The 22074-nt window shown below is 46.7% G+C and overlaps 1 protein-coding gene across 1 annotated transcript in view; it reads right to left on the bottom strand.

Annotated features, from left to right (window-relative positions):
• The window catches only part of Dkk3 (dickkopf Wnt signaling pathway inhibitor 3), a 47650-nt gene extending 27185 nt beyond the window's left edge, over positions 1-20465 (bottom strand). The window contains exons 1-4 of the mRNA XM_026395899.2: positions 20386-20465; positions 19593-19831; positions 12979-13116; positions 10433-10516 (exon numbers count right to left, since the gene is read on the bottom strand). Coding sequence (XP_026251684.1) covers positions 10433-10516; positions 12979-13116; positions 19593-19805 — 435 coding nt within the window. The 5' untranslated portion in view covers positions 19806-19831; positions 20386-20465. The remainder of the gene's footprint in view (positions 1-10432; positions 10517-12978; positions 13117-19592; positions 19832-20385) is intronic.
• Positions 20466-22074: the final 1609 nt, after the last annotated feature.

The following is a 22074-nucleotide window of genomic DNA, read 5'->3' as shown; positions in this document are numbered from 1 at the left end:
GGAAGCTCAATAGAACCTTGAATTCTGCCATTTATAACTGCCTGACCCAGTGAATACTAATTTATCTTTAGCATAGGCCTGTCTTCACATACAAGAGCTTCTTCATCTGTTTGGGTCACCCTGACTACTGTGTCACCTTTCAGAAACTTTCTCAGTTACTATGGTTGAAGCAACAAAACCTTGGCAAGAAAAAAAAAACACATTTTTTAATAATTTATTACACTCAGATTAGTAAACTACTACTTCCTACCCCAGGGGGTACAGGAAATAAAGTCAGAAAGGAGAACTTACACTTATTTAGCACCTCTTAATTGCCAGATACTTTGGAGACATTGCCTCCTTCTAAAATACCCTTCTTGGCGTGGGGCGTAGCTTAGGAGTAGCATGCAGGAGGCCCTGGGTTCCATCCCTAGTGCTGTAATAAGCACAAATAAAACACAGCATGGTTTTCCTCCTCTCACAGCAGAATCCAGCGCTCAGGGAGGTGAGGGAAGCATCCACGGAAGATTGTAACCTGTGGCAGTTTGAATCTCAAATCCCACTGTGCTGTGTTCCTCTGAAACATACCCAGACGTCTCATTCATTCTCTCTCCTCCAGGAGGTGGAGGTGAAAAATGGGACAGTAGGTCTAGACAGAGCAACGAGATCTGGGCAAATATTTAGATGACTCAGTCTCCATCCATCATTGTCCCTTTAGTCTGTTGGGGACGTGACTGGGATAGACATTGTCTGCCTGATCTGGAAGAACAGCTCAGCTTGTCAGATTTGGGGCACGACTGAATTCCCTGAGAGCATTCAGTCTGTCCTCGGCATCCCCGACCCCCATCCTGACCCAGTTCCCTTCCACTGCCCTGGTGTCTTGTCTTGCCCTAGAGAACAAGGCATGACCCAGGCCTCTGCTGGCACTGTCTCCAGTCCACCTCCCAGGAATCCCTCCCTCCTGCTGCTGGGAATCCAAACACCATCAGGACCACAAAACCTCTCAGTGGGGGCCTGAGGCCCCAGATGCGCCCCCCCTCCCCCGCAGCGTCAAATCCCTGGAAGGAAAGCAGGAAGCCCGGAAGCCTTGGGAATTCTTTTAGGAGGCCATGGGTGTGGTAAAGCAGTCTCACAGTACCACAGTAGAGGGTGTGAAGGCGGCTCCAATTCCTAAATGGCCTGAAGAGCAGGTCTTTGGATCCCAGAGGGAATTCCTGAGTTGCAGCCTGATCCTGCAAAAGCCCAGGCCTGAGTTTTACCACACTGACAAGAGGCCTGGAGCGTGGGCCAGACAGGCCTTAAGGACACCCCTGAGACAGGCTGCCATGCTGCTGGTGGCCACTGGACTAGGGGAGGCATTGCTTTATCCAAGGGCAGCAGAGACCAGGAAGTTTTAGACAACCCTTCTGCTCACATTAGGCCCTGAGCCCCCTTGAGCCTATGGTCATGAAAACTGAGAGGTCCACCTTGTACAGGGGTCTAAGATAACGCAGCCAAAGTGGGAAACGGTCTGGTGGTTTCTCAACCAAATCAAAGTAGGCTGAACACGTGATCCCGAAATGCCACTTCTGGGAGGCACCCCAAAGAACTGGAAGCAGCGCTGGGATGAGGTGTTTGCACTCCCATGGCAGCACTGTTCGCAGTGGCCTCGGTGATGGGACAGCTCAAGTGACTATTGACTGATAAACAGACAAAGCGTGGTGTATATATAAAATGGAGTATTGTTATTCAGCCTTAAAAAGGAACAGGACTCTGACCTACTACTACACCATAGATGAACCCGGATGACACCCTGTTAAGTGAAATGCGCCAGTCACAAAAAAGGTGTGACTCCACCAGTAGGAGGTACCTGGAGGAACCTGCGTCACAGAGACAGAAGGTAGAATATTGGTTGTCAGAGGCTGGAGGGAGGGAACAGGGAACTGTTGTTTAATAAGTACAGAGTTAGCACAGAGGCAGGGGCCCCAGGAAGAGCAGCTTTTACTTTAACTATTATCTATTACTATCGTGGTCTTTATGGTCATTAATCATTATTGAGGACTTGATCACATCACAGAACTAGGAGCTGGTGTAAACTGTTATCAGGATTTACCCTGGAAATGAGCAATGGGTGGATTTGGAAAGCGATTGGTTCATCTGGTCAGTTTCTGAATCAGGGTGACTAAACAATGGAATACTGAGGGGGGAGGGGGATGTTACAACCCTGGTGGTTACTTTGAAAACAAAACAAAATGAATTCTCGAGGTTTTCAGAATGAGGCCAAGGGGAAGGAAGGACAGGGATCCACCTGTCTGACAGCTAAGATGTAAAGAACCCTTAATGAGTGCTGTCCAGACTGGTCTGCAAAAATTCTCAGGTCCGGATAGTGGACACCCTCATGCCTGCTCAGAGGAGCTGCCATGCTCAGACTAGTCACAGGCAACAGAAATCTGCTGGCTCTGCAGCTGCCACCATCATCCTAATGAGATTTCAGGTCCAATCACTGTCACTTATGTGGCCTGTCCACTGGCACCAAACAAAAGCAAAGTGCCCCGTTTCAAAGTAAAGGTTTCCAGATTTCCAGGCCTGAAGCCAGACTTTTTCAGGGCACAGACTTTGCAGCCCAAAGGAGACGAAGGCCTCGAGCTTCAGCAGGATTAAGCAAAACCCCGTCCCCAGCAACATCTCCTTCATCCAAACCACATCTTCCTGGCTCTTTTCTCTGGGGCTTGTGTGGTGTCTCATGACACTGTGCAGTCAAGCGCTGCAGATGCAGGACAGATTCCTAACTCAGCGAGTACTCCTTACACCTTGGTTTGGCTCTCAAAGCCCTTGGAGATCCAATTCCTACCCCTCCACAGCTTCAGCTATTGCTCTCCAGGCATATCTCCAGCTCTGGCTCAATCAGCATTCTGATTTTTGCATGCATCCTTGATTTAAGTGAAGAATGCTTCTGCAAGGAATGCCCTTCCTCCCACAACTGCTGAGAATTCCTAGACACCATTCAAAAGACAGCTCAACTGCCGCCTCTTCCAGAAAGCCTGTCAAGAGTGCAAAGGATCTGAGATTCCGTTAATCTGCAAGGTGACAAGTGAATCTGCAGAAGACATGAGCCTCCTGGGTCAGAGACAAAGGACTTTATTGAAGCAGCATGCACTTCACATCTGTGTCAGTTCCCCTAGATCCCCAAGTCCCACACATGCACACAGAGGCCCAAATAGATGCTGCAAAAGTAGCAGGTTTGCATCACACCTTCTTAGGTGTGAAGCTTAGCCAACCCAAACTTTTTATAATGGACTGCAAGCACACCTTGAAGAAAGAGTATGAAATGAAAGGGCAGTTAGCACCTCTGCTTACAGAATGGGCAGAAACATGAGCAACCCATGAAGAATGGCCTCCCATCAAAATATTCCCTGAATTCCTGGCCTGGCTCTAGTACCATGTTCCCACCAGGCCCTATACAACCTCTGCCTTAGAAATTACACATCCATATTGTAATGATCTGTTTGTGGTTTTGTTGGCCCACCACTAGCCACGTACCTTTTGATGTTAGAGACTATATTTTATACTTACCTCCCAGAAACAGAATGTACTCAAAAGAACATGCAAATGTGTGAGTTAATGCTGGGAATTTTGATAGGCATGGACTGGGGGTGATCAAACAATATGGTTACAAATGGCTCACATTTTGCATTCCAGGCACTGTACAGTGGTATGAATCTGGATTATTTTATTTTATCCTCATAATAATACCATATGAAAGGACCTTGTGTTAACTCCATTTGACATGCAGGGAAACTAAGGCATAGAGCAGTTAAAGAGCTTAGCTAAAACCATACAACTGATAAGCAACAAGGGTGCCCTTTGAATTGGATCTGCCTATGCCTGGTCCTTAAGTACATCACTGAAGGGCTGCTCCTGCCAGAGGCATCTAAATATCTGTTTGGGGGAGTCTGTGGAGATAGGGGAAGGTGGAAGGAGGAAGCACCTGCCTTATTTGTATTTACAGGGGTGGAGGCAGTCGCCAGTCAAGTCACTGTCACTCCCCTGTGTGACTCAGCTCCCAAAGATCCTGGGCACTTGGCTACTTCCTGCTGGTATCTCCCACATCCCTGATCTGCCCCATATTGGGGTAGGTGGTATTTGGTCTTCAGTCTGGAGTGCAGAACTGACTTTTCTCCCTGCTCTGTGCCTTAGAGCATGTCAAATAGGGTTAACACAAGTTCTTTTCATATGGTATTGTCATGAGGATAAAAGAAAATAAGGTCAGCTTGAAGATACCTCTGTATTGGGTACAACATGCAACTTCCAAACAGCTGCCCCCCTGGACCTGCCTCACAATAAAAAAAAAAAAAAAAAAAAAACATGAGCACAAAGAGGATTTCCTTTGCTCCTGGACTCACAGGTGATCACCATTACAGTTCCACTGCGAGAGAGGCTGGGGAAATAAGCCTCCAAAATTGTTGCAAAGGGTAAAAACCTAGAGCAGAAAAATCTTCTGGTGGAAAATTTGGGACAGTCTCTCAAAATTTAAGATAGGCTCACCCTTTGACATGCAGCAATACAATCCCTAGAATTTATACAATGAAAATACTTGTAAAATCGGTAGTGTGTATGTGTATGTGTGTGTGTGTGTGCGTGTGTGTGTGTGTGTGCGTGTGTGTGTGCGTGTGTGTGTGTGTGTGTGTGTGTGTGTTTAGACCAAACTTGCAAATACTTTACAAGATCTTTTAAAAATATCTTTAAAATACAAAAATCCATAAAGGAAAAGTCTAAGCAAATTTAAGTTCCTACTAGTCATGATTTATTATATATTTTAGCAAGTTTTTTTATGCATACTTTCTTCTAAAAATGAAATATTTTTAAACCTCATGTGTATATTTTGTACCTGTATACTGTTCTTTTTTACTTAACATTTTTGTTAAAGATATCCTTTTATACCAATTTATATGAAACTTATTTTTTTACTCTATAGTGTTTAGATTTTGTATGTGGGATCATTTATATTTAATGAATTTCTTTCTGAAAGATAATTTAAGTTGAGGAGTATACAACTTAATATCCCAGATTATAACTCAAAAGAAATACCCTACCCCACAAAAATTGCTCACTTACATTAACTTTAACTGGGGATTATTGATCCATTTCTCAGAATGATACCTCATCCTTCAATTTTCCCCAATAATTTTTTTTCTTTTCAATTAGAGCACAAGGGCCTTTTGACTAGCAATCACTAAGTCAACTCAAAATATGAATCTAGAACCCTAAGTGTAAAGTGTACCTATTAGGTTATAGTTAGTAATGAGCAATGGAAAGCTAATCAATAATAAAGCAGGGTCATGGGGTTTCTTTGAACTGCCTCTAATGAACAATCAAGTAACTTGTAGAACAACAGGTATATTAACCCTGAGAATAAACACGTCGAAACAAAGGGAAATGATTAAAAAATAGGTCAAGAAAGAAAGATCGATGGGGCTAACTCCTAACAGGATCTATTGGGGTCACTGTAAAATTAAGATTTATGGCCATAGGTTTCTTAATGAGTTTTAGGAGGGAAATATCATTAATAACACAGGTGCACTAAGATGAAGTCCGCCCAGTAATTGATCCTGGCACCCATACTAACAGGATTGATTTGTAGGTGAAGCCCCCCAGAATAGTATGCATGGCCACCATGACAGTTCTGGAGAGGACAACCTAGGGTCAAAAACTTTAACTGGGGATTATTTAAATCTGACTGGTGAAGACTGCAAAAGGTGAACCTCAGTTCTCCTGGCAAACATCAAACAGTAATAAATTTGGAAGTCACATTACATTTCCTTTGTCATTCTCTGCTCAGAGATGACCCACTCTCTCTTAAGAGGGTTCTTTACTCGAGCCTTACTTTCACTTATAATAAAATTCTCTTGTTTGGTTTTACATGTCTGCCTTTATATTTTTCTTTCATCAGGATACAAAAACCAAAGGTTGGAGCTTCAGCGCCTCACGCACCTGTGACCTATCCACATTCTTTGTGTGATTCTAGGACATGGAAACTGGACATTCACATGAGACTCACCACCACCCTTAGAAAGACAGGTCTGTTTTCTCCTACAGAAACCGGCATGTACCCTGCCAAGCCAGGACCTCAACCTAGAACCTGTCAGCTCAGGACCAACAGAACCTCTTGTCCTTCACACGGGGCTTCCTTCCTTCCATCCGGATCCCTCCCAGCTGCTCCCTGTGCACATCTTGGGCACAGAGGAACAGTGGCAGGATGAGTAGACCCTGTGGCCAGGAGCATGTAGCTCCTGCAAAGCACCTTCTCAGAGGGTGAGGCTGGGTGCTGCAGAATGAAATGAGCCCAAGACTAACGCAGCAGAGGAAAGAGGTAAATGGAAGCTCACACACGGCCTCAACGTCCAGCCTAATTCCGTTCTGTAGCAGGAGGTTGGTGGGAACCAGGGAAGAAGCCAATTAGAGCCCAGTTTTAATTACTTTTTGATAATAATGAGGCTCACACAAAGAGCTTTTGTATATCTTGTCACACACATTTGGATCCACGCTGGGTCTTATGAAAGGGAGCTGATGAGTCCATTTGACTGATGAATAAATGGAGGTGCTGAGGACACAGCTCACAGGGCCAAGCCGGGTCTGCTCATCCCTTCTTCAGACTTCTCCATCCCGCCTCAAGACTGACAGGAAGAGAAGAGCTGCATGTCCTGGGACTCCCCAGCTCTCCTGGGTCCAGCAGGACTCCCCAGGAAGCAGCCTCTCTGGGAATGGACTCAGTTTCCCTAGGGGGTCTGCCCCCACCCCTGGTGCATTTCTGTTAACATGACCTCCGGTGACTGGACATCATAGTCCCCCTACCATTAACTTGATAGACTGCAAGGTCAGAAATAGGGCATAGGGAAGAAAGAAAGCCAGCACCCGCCTGCCTTCCCTCTGTGACGAATGAACAAGTTGGGGTGAGGGAAGAACCTAGGGCCTGAGGGGGAAAGAGGTTCTTGGTTGGGCTTGGTCTCTCTGTGCCCCCAGGGGACGGGATGCTTACTGCCCCACGGGAAGCAAACAGACACAAAACCTTCCAAAAGTTCTCCCAGTTTCACATCCCACTTCCCCCAGGTGCCAACAGGAATAGCAAGCCAAGGATTCTCCTAACAGGGAAGGTACTGGCTTCACACTTGCAGAGAATTCCAAGGCACTGTTCACAGTCCGTCTCCAGTCAAAAGGCGGCATCAGTGCTGGTCACTCTCTGGAACAGGGAAGTTGCTGGGTCATTCAAATTTCTACAGCTTGGATGTTTTTGGTAATGAAATCTGTCCCCCTCTGTGTGCCTCAGAGGCAATGACCAGTATCTTGGAGTTGGTTGTACCTGAGCAAACCAGGATGGAGCTTCAAACTAGGGATGTTCGAGTGGAAGAATAACCCAGTCTGTTACAGAACCTTAGAAGGAGAACCCAGAAGGGCAACAAATGCAAAATGTCACTGTGAACTGCATTTTAATTAGAGGGCGCATCCTTTCTAAATGATTTCTTGGCTTAATTGGGCTGGGCTCCTTTGTAAATAAAAGCTTCCTATTCATGCATAAAGGCTTGTCCACTCTCTAGCTTCTAACACTCCACTTTCCTCCTAATCCCCTGAACAACAGTAGCACAACACGGGTCAGCCTCTCCAATGGCCCGTGAAAGGGACCCAGCTGAAAGCTCAGCACAAAAGCCCCCCCAAAAGGACGTCAGACCACATCACCATTGCAGATGCACCCAGGTGAAATAACAAGCTGCGGTGGCCTTTCCCCCTCCCATTTGAATGTAAAAACAGACCAGCACCTTGCACAGACCGTGTGAAATTTCTAGACAGGCATATAGTGTTACCGTCTGTAACTTTCCATGAGCCTCCTCAGGTTACCTTACATTATTAATACACATTTCCCAGCATTTAAAGCAGGGAAAATATGGGGTGCTAGGTGGTTATTTTTAATCAAATTCATCTGAGAATTTTAAATCCTAAAAACTGAGCCCCTGCTTATAGGATTTTAAGGTTTGAACTGCATTTGATTTTTGTGCTTTGGAATGGCAAACTTCGCTTTCCCCTTTAAGAGACAGTTTCTGCAGGGTGAAGGGTAATTCGGAACCAACTGTAAAAATCATTAACCTGCAAATATGAGGAACAGGACAGCAGTGACAGTGCATGACCCTCTGCAATTCTTTGAAGGCAGACTGGTCTTCACAGCTTCCTGCTCAGTAAAAGAAGCTCCACGTCTCCATAAAGACAGCACTCGAGCCTCGGCTCAATGGTGTTAGGATGGCAGTGACCCCAGAAATGGAAAGGTGGGTGAATGGGAGCATGCCCCGGACACTGGGAGCCGGACAGGCCTCTCTCACAATGAGCCAGGCTGTGCAGGAAGATTCCCACGCCATCTCTGTCACATGCTAACCCCTTCATGAATGGCTTGAAAAGTCTCCAGTCTGTTCTCTACAGCCCTGTGGGACTTGCCAAATGCCGGCTGGTGAAGCATCAGATTCTCAGGTCTCCCTTCTGCACCATCAAATTGGCATTTATTCTTGTAGAGAAACTCCCTGAACTCACAGTCCTAGGGCTTGAGCAGAAATCAAGAAAAACTCAAGGAGTCTGTGCCTTCTGGGTTTCTTGAATTCACCATTCATCACTATCCAGCATTCCCAGACTGTGGTACAGAGGGGTTTGGACTATGCACCACACAAGGATGCCATGTGTGGGTCCCCCATCACCAGATGAACATGGGACTGAGTGGGCAGGTGTGCAGATTCTGGCTCCCAGCTGAAGCCCAAAACAGAGCCTCACATGGGCACCCCAGGTCACATGCATCTGGGAAACTCACACAGAGTCATGGTTCACAGAACAATAGTGGAGACAGTTGTCCCTTGTCCCAAGCATGCTCTTGACATCTTTGAGATCTTGTCTCTTACCTACCCACTACTACCAGAATCTCAATTTCCCCAAAACAGGGCTCAAAACCTGATACTCGGGGGCTGGAGCGGGGGTATGGGATGTACCTATTGCATCCCCACAAACACCTGGGCCTCTGGCAGGTGCAGCTGGGCTCATGGGCAGGCTGCTGCCCAGGGCTCTAGGAAACTTCCTGGAGCAAAACTGAACCATCATGTAATATGTATGAACTTTTTAAAAACTTGAGAACCAAGGCTTTTTTTCTAACGCACAGTCCTGTGAATTCGGTTTGCCCAGCCCTTTCCACTCCCCTGTGCAGGCTCTCTATCCCCTCGTCAAGCCCAGCCCCAGACTCAGATCAGGAGTACTCTACAGCTTCCCTTGCAGGAGCCCTAATCACAGCAGAAGGCCAGCTGCCTGGCTTTTCTTCTGCTTCCTTCTCTCTCTTCCCTTCTTCGAAAGCTGGCCTCTCTTCCTGCCAGCCTGGTTAAATCCATCTTTGTTGCATAGGCCTCTGTACTTTTAGGGCTAAGAGATGATGCAATTGTACCTCATTTGAAGGTGACGTCACTGAGGTGCCCCAGCTTATACATGATAAATTCATGCTTCCAACCTCCATTTTCAGGTCACTGCATAGTTCCAGCCACTGCCCACCACACTGCCTTGAATGGCAGGTCACCATCCTCATACAGCTAACCAGACCCTCAGCCTACAGGTCAGCTCTGATATTTGAACACCATGCCCAAAACCAAACAAAAACAAAATTCCAACTACCAACCCAAGACAACCCCCACCTTCTGAACTATTACCAGTTTACTAGCTCTCTCAATAATAAGGCGAAGAGAGGTGGGCAAAACCCCCCATGCCCTTGGAAAGCCAGGGGTGCCTAGGGCATCTGGGCACAGAGTAGCATGGTCCCAGCAACTCCCATATAGGAGGCACAGTGTTGCTGTTGACCATGTCCAAATCACAGCCTGACATTTCTGAGAAGACAAAGTGCAGCTGAGTCTCCACTGGCCTGGAGGTTAAACCAGTGGCTCATACCCTGACCTAGGCCCCGGTTTGTGAAAGCTTCCCCCTTTCAACTTTAGAACTATGAGTTTCTACAAAATCCATTTTACCTTTGGACTACGTAAAAGGCAACACACCGGGGGATCAACATTTACCCCTGAAGGCCATTGGGTTTCACTTAATCCACTTTTGCTCCCAAACTGCCTGGACAGGGCTGGGATTATACCAGGCCTGAGCCATCTCAAAGGGCTCTGGGCATTTTACTGTTAGATGCACCAGGTCTGTCACCGGGGTCCCCAATCAATATACCTGGTACCTGTTTGTTCCCCTTTCAATACTGAGATTCAAATGACACTGGGTTTAGCTTCTCTGGTGTTTCTGACACCAACTGCATGGAGACTTAGCCTGTTACCAGACTGCACAGTCTGACCAGGAAAGCAGGAATTGGGGAATCTTTAGAAATGAGGCAGGAGAGGTGCCCAGGAGTTGACTCCCCTTGGGCAGCCTGACCACAGGCACATGTGCCCTGGGGTGAGGGGAAAGGATGACTTACGTGGCTCCTTTTGCCTTCTTCATCTCCCACAGATGTAATAACTGTCTCTGAAAAGACCGTCTGTCCGGTTTGGTTGTTGGTTATCTACAGTAGAAAGGGTACAGTGAACGTGAAATTGAAGGAAGTCCAAGAGAATCCCTTCAGTCTGTTTATTAAATTTGCTGAAGCGGGAGCATCAGGGAAAGTGGCCAGGCTACTCACCCCTTGCTTTCTGAGCTCCATCAGCAGCCTGCCCTGAAAGTCTGCTTGGAGATGCTCACAGCAGCCTGGGTGGGTCACCAGGAGGTAGGAAGGAGGTGATGCATGCCAGACCCTCAGCAGTGCCCCCAAACAGCAGCATGTTCACCATTTTTGGTGCTCATCACTTGAAACTGAGTGTCAACTTTTTTTTTTTTTTGGACAAACTTCAAATCTGGGTGTCTACTCAAATGTCTTTCATGAGAAGCAAGCAAGTCTGGCCATGCTCCTGATACTGAGAATCGTATTCAGTTCATCAAGAAAGTGTTTAAACCCAACAAGGACTTTCTCCTTATCCCCTGTCTGTCATCTGCCTCTGATTCTGTGCCCAAGTGCAGGCACTCCAAAGCCCAACACCAAGTGGAACCCAGGCCCTTCCTGCCCCAACAAAGGTCCTAAGGACTGTGTTGGCTTAACAGCTGGCAGATCTGTTCTTTGCTGACAACCATCTAGTATGTGGCCTGGAACAAGTCATTTCTTTTCTCTGATTCACAGTTTTCTCATTTCCACATCATCTTTCATGTCCCTGCCAGCTCTAATATAACAGAAGTCTGCCACCAGGACAAAGCGGAAACCCTTGGCCTAATTTGCAGTGAGGGATCAAATTTCAGTTCTGAGGAGTTAAGGACCTTGTCTTTATTGCCACGCTTCTACATTTCTGCCTAAATAATTCTTGTCCACAGAAATGAGATGATGTCTTCTTTATCCATGCCCCCCCTTTTTTTGCAGGATTGATTAAATAATATCATATTTTTAAAAAATTCTAGTCCTTTATAAATGGGTTGTAGGACTTCTCAGAGCCTGATTATACCAACATGCATTTTTGTTTTCATTTGAGGGATATACAATGCTTTCCAAATATATGTCACCCCTATTCAGCTCCTCTTTCATGAAGTACTGCACAGGACGGTGCTCCACAGACCCCACTGGAGGACTACCACTACACTGTGCTGGTGACACAACTTCACTGTAGCATAACAACAATAATAAACAGAACAACTTGCTTTTGCAGGTCACTTTACAGTTTATAGTAAACTTTCATATACTTTAGATCATCTGATCCTCATAATACTATATACTGTAGTTGTTGATATCCTTCTTTTATAAATGCTGTGAGGATAACGTTAATTGATTTTTTAAAAATCACTCTAGTTACTGTGAGGACTCAATGTGCAGGTATTTGGAGATCTACAAGAAACAATTTTAAGATACAGCTGAACCTGTTGGCTACTGTCAGAAGAATGACTTAACATTGGTTTTGACAAGAATGAAATAATCATTTTAATAAACGATACCCAGTCTTCCATGAGCAATACCTAGGGATTCTGTTCCACTGGGGGATTTGTTCATTTGCATGAGGATCATGCTCCACAACTGATCCATCTAGCTGGGCCCATCTCTAGGCAGTAGGAGAAGAGTCCCACAAAAGCCATTTTATAGATGAGGCAATAACATTGACTCCATTATGCTCTCTGGGACAGAAACCCCATTGTTTCAACCAGGTAATTACCTGGACACTTGAACAAATGCAAGACTCTTTCTCCTGGGAGCCATTATGACCTTAACTGTAGGAGTTGAGATAAGATTGGAGGTCAAGCCCTTTGATATTCACAACAGAATGTCAACTCTACAGCCTCCAACAATGACCCTGAATATCTGCAAGGCAGCCTCTTTAGGAGAACACAGACAGTAGTTTGCTAAGTTCTATCATATCAACCTAGAGACCTCTGGCTCTGTGAGCAGGTGAATTCTACATTCCTCTAGATCTGCAAAGCTTTCTTCATCAGGTCAGATGGGAAACGAACTTGCTTGCTCCTCATGCAAGATATCAGAACAAGAGACTAGGCAGGTGTTTAGGTGGAAAAAAAAATCAGCTGCAGAAGTTTAAATGAATAACTAGTAAATGAATGAATGTTTAAACTCATGGCAGCAGAGGGTTCCCGTTTTGAAGGTGGGATATCACATCTGAGCCCCTCCTAGGGAAACAGTGAGGATCTGTTCACCGTAACAGGTCTCTATTTCTACCCCTCCTGAGACATACATAAAAACCTAAGAGATAAAAACCCTTCTTCTAAACTGGTAGGAAGCCTAGTGTGAAATCTATTGCTTAAATGCAAAAGTAATTTAGGTCTCTGATACCTATCTCTTTCTTTTAAATAGTACTCACACTCCCTCTGGTTTTTAATCTGCATTTTACTATTCCCATTTGCATCCTTGGCTGTGTCTCAAATATGTAAATAGGACTGTAGTTCTCCAGCAGGACTGGGTGCCCACAGGAAGGAAGCAGTGCTGGCCACGCCCACCCTTACCTTGTGAATTTCTCGGTGCACATGGATGGTGTTGTTTCCCACCTTGGTGTCTGTGTTGGTCTCATTGTGATAGCTGGCAGGTAGGCTCGCTAGGTTCACTTCTGATGATGTCTTAGCAGCAGCCTCTTCTGCCTCCATCTATTGAACCAATGAATTCAGTGAGCACAATTGTTCTCTCTAGTTACAAATGGGAGATCATTAGGAAAAAAGAACCACCTCTTTGCCTCTTCTGCAATCACAAGGGATGATGACAATGACAGGCCACTGAGTTACCCATTAGGATAAGACACTGAACCAAATTCCTTACGTGTACTACAGCCCCGCAAATTTCACTATTAGCCTAGGTGATGGGAATTAATGCCCCATTTTACAAATGGAAAAACTGACACCCGGGATGGTTAGGTAAATTCCCCAAACTCCCAGGGAAGGGTGGAGCTGGAACTTGAGCATGCTTTCATTAAGCAGTCTTGGCTCCTGTGTCATACCGTTGGTGCCTTGCTCATATCCTGGTGGCCTAACCTGGAGTTGCCTGTGTTCAGTTCCTAGGCATGCTTACAGTCAACTCTCTCTCTCCTCGAGGGCATTCTTTGGTCACAGAAGTGTGCTCAGTTTGCACAGGCCCAAGTGCTATGGAATTAACACCCCGGCAATAGGGACAAGCTATGGGATAAATACCCCAGCTTCTCCCTGTGCAAGACAATTCTAAGGTACGTAGAATCAGGTCTCTCTCTGAGGTCACTCCGTGGGATTGGACCCTAAATGCCCATAGCAGTAATCTGCTTAGGGCATATCCTTTATTGCCATTCTGTTTTTCCAACTCACTTTCCTACTTCTTGCTAGGTTTTCTGGGATCACCACCAAATAAGCTGTTTGCTCCCAATCCTTGTTGAGTCTGCTAGTGCTGGTGGTGGTGATGGTGGTGCTGGAGACCCAAAATAAGATAGTACTGAATCTCCTGCAGGCAGGCCCACATCTCTTGAGTATCCACATAGGATGCCCTTGCAGGGGGAGAGCTGACTAATTCCCCAGGATCCACGACTCCCTCTGGCTCTTCCTGAACATTTAGTTGTCCTCTGGTATCACATTTCCAAGGTCATGTCATCAAATCCTCCAGTCTCCTGAGCCTCCATGACATCTCTATCAGGTAAAACAGTTAACACATGCCTGTACTCAACTTTCCCTTCCAGATTTATCACCCTGCCCCAGCCCTGCCTGACAAGTGGTCAGTTGACAAGGTGACCCATTCACAGATGACTGGGCCTAAAGGCAGGCCACATATCAAGGACCAATCAGACACTCTCTCTAGGATATCAAATGATAGTCACAATGAGACTTTCTGGTGGACGGGGGCAACCTTCCAATACTGCTCTCCATGACTCTGGGCTATTTTTATTCCTTAAAGCTAATCCTCAAAAAATATTTTCCTACTAAAAAAATCTATACTCTTTTTCCTTAAGTACTGGAGGAACCCCTCTTTTCCTACCCCCCCTAACCAGATTTGCAAAGCTGGACTAGACACAAAAAGAGGTCTGCTGGGAACCAAAGTTCAACTAATCAGAGCAGAACCTGGGGTGCCTGCAAGAACACTGAGATGATGCAGAGACGGCTGACACTCGATTGCTGGCTCCATCATAACAATTGTCGTAATAACCACCTCCACGTATGGGGGGTATTGGCCATGTCTGAGCCATGGCACCAGATACCCTGAACAGGCCAACATTCACAGGGACCCTGTGAGGGTGGTGTTGTTTACCCCCATGATGCAGGGAGAAAAAATGAGGTTCAGAGAAATCATCCCATCCTTAGGAAGTGGCATATCTTGAATTAGAACTCAGTTCTGTTTGACTCCAGATTATGTGCCCTCCCTCTTGTGTGGTTCTGCAAGCAAGTCAGGGGTCCAGAGAAAGGAGAAGCAAGGCTTCCAGGAGGAGTAGGCGTGATTGGACTGGTTTCAAAGAGTGAGTAGGATTTGGACAGGAGAGGTGTGAAAGTGCTGCAGACAGCACAGGCTAAGCTGAGGCGGCTGGACAGCCTGGTGGGCACAGGAGAAAGTGGTGGCTGATGAAGTAAAGAGGGGTCCACAGGCAGATCCACGGAGCAGCATTAAGGCACAGGATGCTGGCGTGGCTCTAAACCAAATGGGTACATTGGAGCCATTCCCCAAACTTTTAAAAACAGGCATACCTGTACAACTACAATACACCAATTAAAAATGTGGAAAAGTTTAGATCAAAATACAAAAAAGCAAACAAACATGCATAAGTGGGTCCCTTCCCAGACCTGAAAAATTGTAATTTCTGGAGATGGGACCCAGATATCAATGAGTTTCTAAGATGATTCGGAGGAGTCCCTTCCTCTTCAGCTGCCCCCACCTAAGAACTTGTGCTTCAGGCAATGGGGAGCTACAGCAAGTTCCAGACTAGTTGGGGAAAAAATACAAAAACCAGGAAAGGAAGAAAGTGGAGTCAAGGCACTGGCTAGAATCAGGTCTAGAAGAAGGGAGCTCTATCTGCAGAAGGGCTTGTAAAGAATCCTAATAAGTCTAGAAGGACCAAGCCACGGAGAGATGGCTACAGGACTAAGCAAATAGTTGTCTCCAGCATTGTTAGGCAGCAGTAATGTCAGAGATCTTGAACTGGACAAGGTGCATTCAAGTTCACCTCTGCTCCAAAGTAGCCATGTGACATTGGGCAAGACACCACATCTCTCCAAACCTCAGTTTCCATATCTGTAAAACGAGGATGATCCTATTCTGTTGAGTAGATGTAGTTATGAAGGATCATGAAATCTAAGTACTGGTACAGTAGCTCTCACGTGGCAAATATGTAATATGTAGCTGCTTTTGTCACACTGGCCTGTGAGCAGCTTCAGAAGAAATTCCTCTGCCAGGAATGGGAGGAGCAGGCAGTAGATATGATGTGTGTGAAGAGTTGCCTAAAAAAGTGCAGAAGAAATAGAAAAGAGATAGCTAGGGAGGGAGATAAGATGGGCAAGAAACGACTCTTTTTTTCCTCCCCTAAGCAAGAGACTCTGGCATATTTAGTGATGGAAAAGATATAGCTGAAAAGAGAAGGAGCCTTAAGATGCCAGAGAGGATATACCCAGAAGGAGAAAGGAATATTTTAATGTTTTTTAGATTCCCACTGGAATCTGAATCATACAGCTTGGCTTGCAAATAATTGACAAGTTCCCAAATCTTGAGTTTGCTGTGGGCTGAGCTGACAGTCTTTTCATAAAACCTTCCCTCTCAGCTAGTGGTTGTTTCAACAGACCGAGCTAACAGTTATTTAATGGCACCATGAACGAAAAGTACAGTTTACAATGGAAATTTCAACCACAACCATTACTGCCACTAGCAAGAGAAACCTAAGCCTGAAGCAATAGTTGTTTCATAGAGGAGGAATGTGAGTGTTGTTAAAAATGGCATTTACAGGGGCTGGGGTTGTGGCTCAGTGGTAGAGCGCATGCCTTGCACATGTGAGACACTGGGTTCGATCCTCAGCACCACATAAAAATAAATAAAGGTATTGTGTCCATCTACAACTAAAAAACTGGCATTTACAGATGGTTGAATCTGTGTCAGTTAAGTAGGCAAAACTGGACAAAAAAAAAAAAAAAAAAAAACAAAAAACCCAGGCTTGGTATTGGGGCTCTCCCTCGGGCTGTGAAGCAATAAGAACACTTGAAAACATACCAGTTACAGATGTGGCCATGCGGGCAGGAGATATGGAGTGGTTTTATCCTTAAAATACATATATTAGTAATATATACAGTAAGACAGGAAAATAGGAACTTCCCAGATGGAAGTCATAAGAAGACTTGTTTCTCCAAATAATGATGCTACAAGGAGAACTACTTTGTGTTTTCCCTTAAGAATCATCAACAGCTAGAGGCAGCTGGACTATTTAAAACGCCAGGAAGTTACTTGAAAGCAGATTCATGATGCAACTATGTAAACAATTAATGCATCCAATCCAGGTCCTTTCTGTTTCTTCCCTGGGAGAACAACTAAGTAACAAATCCAGTGTTCATGGGATTTAAGGGGCTTTCTGGTAGTTTCTTTAAAAAACAAACTAAAAAACAACCAATAGCCACAATCCACTTAAGATTTATTATTTTCTGAGCTAAGGATATAGTCGAATAGTAACAGGCTTGCCTAGCATGCATGAGGCTCTAGGTTTATTCCCTAGTACTGAAAAACAAAACAACAAAAAGTATTTGAGAATTATTCAATTTTATTTTTGAATATTTAAAAAATATTTTAAAGATATTAAGATATATATTCTTAAAAATATTTTTTAATATTTTAGGATTGATTTTTAATATTTCATATTTTTCTTTTTCTTTCTTTTTTTTGGAGTGCTAGGGATAAAACCCAGGGCCTCGAGCATGCTAGGCAAGCACTCTACCACTGAGCTACAACTCCAGTCCAAGACCTTTTAAAATATATTTCTAAGATAGGTTCTACTGAGAATCTATCAGACACTGATAGTATTTTGCTATTACTCATACACTACTATTAAAACAACAATAATGATGCCCATTATTTGATGACAAATGACAATCTTTCATAATTCTTACAATAAGCCTCATGAGGAAGAGACTGGTTTTAGATCTATTTTATTTATCCTCGTTTTAGATGATCAGATAATTTGTTTCACTTAAAATCTCTTTTAATTCTTCCTTTAGCCTAGGGTTGGGCATTTTCTCCATTTCAGACCCTGGATCCCACCACTAAGAAGCAGCAGAGCTGGGTCTGGATGCAGAGAGGATGGTCCTTACTTTCATAATCCTGCCACCTCTCATCCTGTCCTCAGAGCCTGCAAAGACATTCTTCAGGAAATGACCACTGACTGGAGTAGATGTTACAGTCATGTCTCCTTTGGTGGAAAATTTTAGCCTGCCAATCTGTACAACTCAAGCAGAGCCATGTCTGGAGGAAGAAAGGATGGAGTCCTGGCAAAGCCCATGTGGTTGACTCCCATGGAGAAGACACAGCACTAAGGTCCCTCTGGACCCCACACTGCTCTGGATCAATGAAGATATCAAAGAGGACTTGGCCTCATCAGGAGTTAATATTAGAGAACCATGCTGCAAACTTATTCGATGATTATGAACATTTTTCCACTGAATAAAAACATGGAAATGACCTAGTCAGTATTACCAGAAATCTGTGTGCAGGAGGGATGGTCCTTAAAGCCTTGATTAAAAAAAAAGCAGATGTCCCACCCTGAAACCAGAAGGATCATGAGCTCAGTTTAATTTGGAGTTGTAGAATTATTAGTCATTTTGGCCTACCTGACTCCTTTCACCCTTTAATTGTTCCATGTCATAATTGTTTTATAATCTGAAGACACAGAAAACCCTGGGTCTTGGGATCTGGGTCTGTCCAGTAGATGCACAGGAGCCAGCATTTAAGACTGTGCCTAAGGGAGCTGGCACACTGGAGATAGCAGGGATGTGGGGAAGACTGACCCACCAGCCTGAACATCTGGTCTCTCACTGACTCCTTCATTGGGATGGCTGGCTTCTCTCCAAAGATAGGTTACAGCCAGAGCTGGGCCCATGTGACCATGCCTACCTTCCCAGGCACCAGGGACAGCTCCCCACACCTGGATCAAGAAGGAGGGTCCAGGCAGCCTTCTCCATGCTTGGGGGCCCACCATAGAGGACAGAACAAGATTCCATTCACCTGTGTTTGTATATGGAAGGTTAGGAAAGGAAGAATAGTCGAATAGTAACAGGCTTGCCTAGCAAGAAGCAAAGTTCTGCTAGGGTATTTAGTATGTGATAATGGCTATAGAGCACATGTCTATTATTTGCCAAGATGCCCACATTAACATCATGACATCTAATTCTCACAGACAACTGAGGTTCAGTTTGTTAAATGATCTGCCCAATGTCACCCTACCAGTGAATGGTAGAGGAAGACCTGAGCCCAGGACTGACTTCAAAGCCCTCTTTGGTGGAGATGAGGTTGCCATTCTTATCCATCACCTTCTGATAATTTTCAAAGCTGGGACTGGGAATTTCCACCTTTTCTTCCCCACAATACATTAAAGGAAGCAAGACAGGCCAGACAGACTGCCAGCAAAGCTCAGGGCCCTTTGTGTTTTTGTCCCCACACACCCATCCTACCTGTATCTTGGGAAGATGACACAAGCTCAAAGCCCAACAGACAAGCTAGAACTTGGAGCTGCCTGAAACTGCCTGAGCCTCGCTACAAAACCACAGCGCTGAAAAACACCAGGGGCCCTGCAAGCATCGCCTCCAGAAGGGGAAGGCGTACTGCATACTTTAAGACAACTGCTGCGGCATGGTGGAGGCAGCCTGCAGTCAGGTGGTGACCCCAGCTACTCCAGGTAGGGTCTAGCGGAGACTCCTAGGACAGGCTCAGATCCAGACGTTCTGGCAGGAAGGTAGAGCAAGAGAGCAGGGAGGAGGTAAGGATCACGCTAGGCAGCTCGGTGTCTGTTACAGGCCTTTTCGAGCCTCTTCGCCTATCGCCAGGTTCCTGATCAGCGCAGCGGCCCGCGTTTGGAGCCCTGCCTCCTCTAAGCCCACTCCCCGCAGCTTCAAGAGTCCTCAGTCCAGCGCCCTCAGGGAGCACCCACCTCTTCCACCGCGCTGCGCAGTTTGTGCTGCGTGTCCTCCATCAGTTCCTCAACCTCACGGAACATCTCGTTGAGGGTGGCCTCCTCCTGCGGGTAGCTGAGAGCCGGGCCCGGCTCAATTGGAGCCGAAGTCGCCGTCGGAGTGGGTGCGGGGGCCGTAGGGACCGCCACTGCAAGCAGCAGACATAGCAGGGTGCCCCCAAGCCGCTGCATCTCTGCTCTGAGCCAGCCGCCGCCGCCTGTGTGTCGCGGAACGCGGTCAGAGGAGCACGCGGACCACCCCCTCGCCAGCCCCGCCCCGCGGCCGTGCCCGTCCGGGGAGCCCCTCTTCCCGCCCCCGCCCCCAGATAGGACGAAACCTAGCCCCCTTTCAGACGCAGCTCCTCTGGGACAGTGGCGCCCCCACCCACTCTCGCCCTGTGCTGTCGCCACCTCGCGCCCCGATCCCCACCGCACCCCAGGTTCTAGCACCTGGCGTAGAGCTCTACTCGCCGCCCCGGTGCTAGCTCCCTCTTCCGAGAGAAAGAACCTGGGTCCCCCGCCCCCGTCTCGGCTCACCCCAGCTCGGTCCCAGTTTCGAGCCCTGGCCTCTCCTGGACTAGATCAGAGCGCAGTTCAAACGACGGGACCCCTACTCCCGCCCCAGTTCTCTCCCAGTCTCCCTCTGGGGTGGGCAGGGAGCACAGGTCAGCTTCCTCCCCTGGGGTCTAGACCATTCGCACGCCCCGCCCCACACCCACCCGGGCGAGACCAAGCCTGGCCATCCCCACTCCCGCCGCCGCCCCTCACCCACCCGGACAGGACCAAGATGCGATGGAGGCTGGATCTGTTTGCGCGGGGCCGGGAGGCCGCCACTGAGCTGCGTGAGCCGGAGTGGTGCGGCTGCCAGGAGGTTGGTGCGGACACGCAGCGGGGATGCGGCAGCAATGGTACTGGAGCGAGCTGGCGCCCCGCCTGCCCACCAGGCCCCCGCCCCGCGGGAGGAGCCGACGCCCAGCGATTGGCCGGCCCGGACGCCTGTGACCGCACGCCCCACGCCCGCCTCTTTGGCCTTGAAGACCCACTCTGCAGGAAGCCATCCCCTTTCCAGCAGACCCCTGTCCCCGCAACATCCCAGGTTACTGTCATCTCTGGTCTCAGGTCTTGCAACAGCTTTCCTTAATCTCATCTTGCTGTCTTAAGTCTCCAGGACAACCTCTGCCCAGCGCACAATCCTGCAGAATGGAATTCCTGCCCCGCAGCTATCACAAGCTGACTTTAGTCTGTCTGCATTGGTCGACGCCATGCTCCAGCAAGGATAACTCACTTGTAGCTCCCCGAATCGGTCGCCAGAATGTCCACGCTTGCTGGCATTTCTTCCAGGGGGAGACATGGCAATATTAGAACCAGATGCCTACAGCCATCTCTGAGCTGTGGAAAACCAGATTTGTCTGTGAACCTATTAGCCTAATGTAAAATAAAGTAGTATGTGCACCCCCTAGATAACACACATGATGCACGTAGAGAAGTGTGGGGCACGCAGTAATGGGATATAAGCGTCAGCTCTCTTAATGCAGAACTTTGTCTTATTCATAGGACTTCTCCCTCTCTCTCCAGATGCAGAGTCTCCCAAGCTTTCCCCATCTCTCCCCATCTCTCCTCTAGGTTGGCTAGCACCCTGGGTTTCCATTTCACAACCCTGACTTGCCATAGGTTGCCTATTTATTGGCCCCTTTATCCACAGGAACCAGGAGCTCCTTGTAGGTATGGACTGACTCACCTTTGTGACACCAGTGTCTCAGTCATACACACGTGGTCCCTAAGACATGAATGGGCTGATTATTATATCAACAGCTACTGATATGTCAATATTTCAATAATATTACTCAGTACTAACTATGTGCCAGGTGCAGGAATGAACTCTTTGAATTCTCAACAACTGACCAAGGTTGGAGCAGCTACTTTCACTCCTGGTTTACAAAAGAGGAAACTTCCCTAAGGGCCCACAGCTAGCCCATGGTTAAATGGGAATTTTAACATAGGAATCTGGCTCTGGAGACTTCACCTTTAAGACACCCTATTCTTCTACACACTTGGCTCAGAGGTGTCTGAGGTGACTTGGGCATATCAGAAGAGCAATTTCTATAGGTGACTTTATAGAAAATGTGTATGGGGACCAAATACCTGAGTCCACAGCAGTTTTAATGGAGGAGAAAGCTCATATGGACCTTCTTGGCATCTACTACTGGGCTCACCACAATTCTATGAGAGAGGTACCTTCACCCATCTCATAGGTGAGGGCTCAGACTCAGAAAAGTTAGGTGGTCAGTCTAAGAGCCAGTGAGCAGCAGGGTAGAGGTGGACCCCAAGCATAGCCCACTCCAAAACTAGTGCTCAGAGAATTTACTCCTTGAACCACCGTGCTTTGAAGAACTTTTTGCCAAATAAGGATTTCCAGCCACTCTCTTCAACTGTTGAGCCTCACATCAGGCCCTCCTGAATC

Source organism: Urocitellus parryii, chromosome 4 (assembly GCF_045843805.1).
Source record: "Urocitellus parryii isolate mUroPar1 chromosome 4, mUroPar1.hap1, whole genome shotgun sequence".
NCBI lineage: Eukaryota > Metazoa > Chordata > Mammalia > Rodentia > Sciuridae > Urocitellus > Urocitellus parryii.
This window is presented reverse-complemented; position numbering and strand designations above follow the sequence as displayed.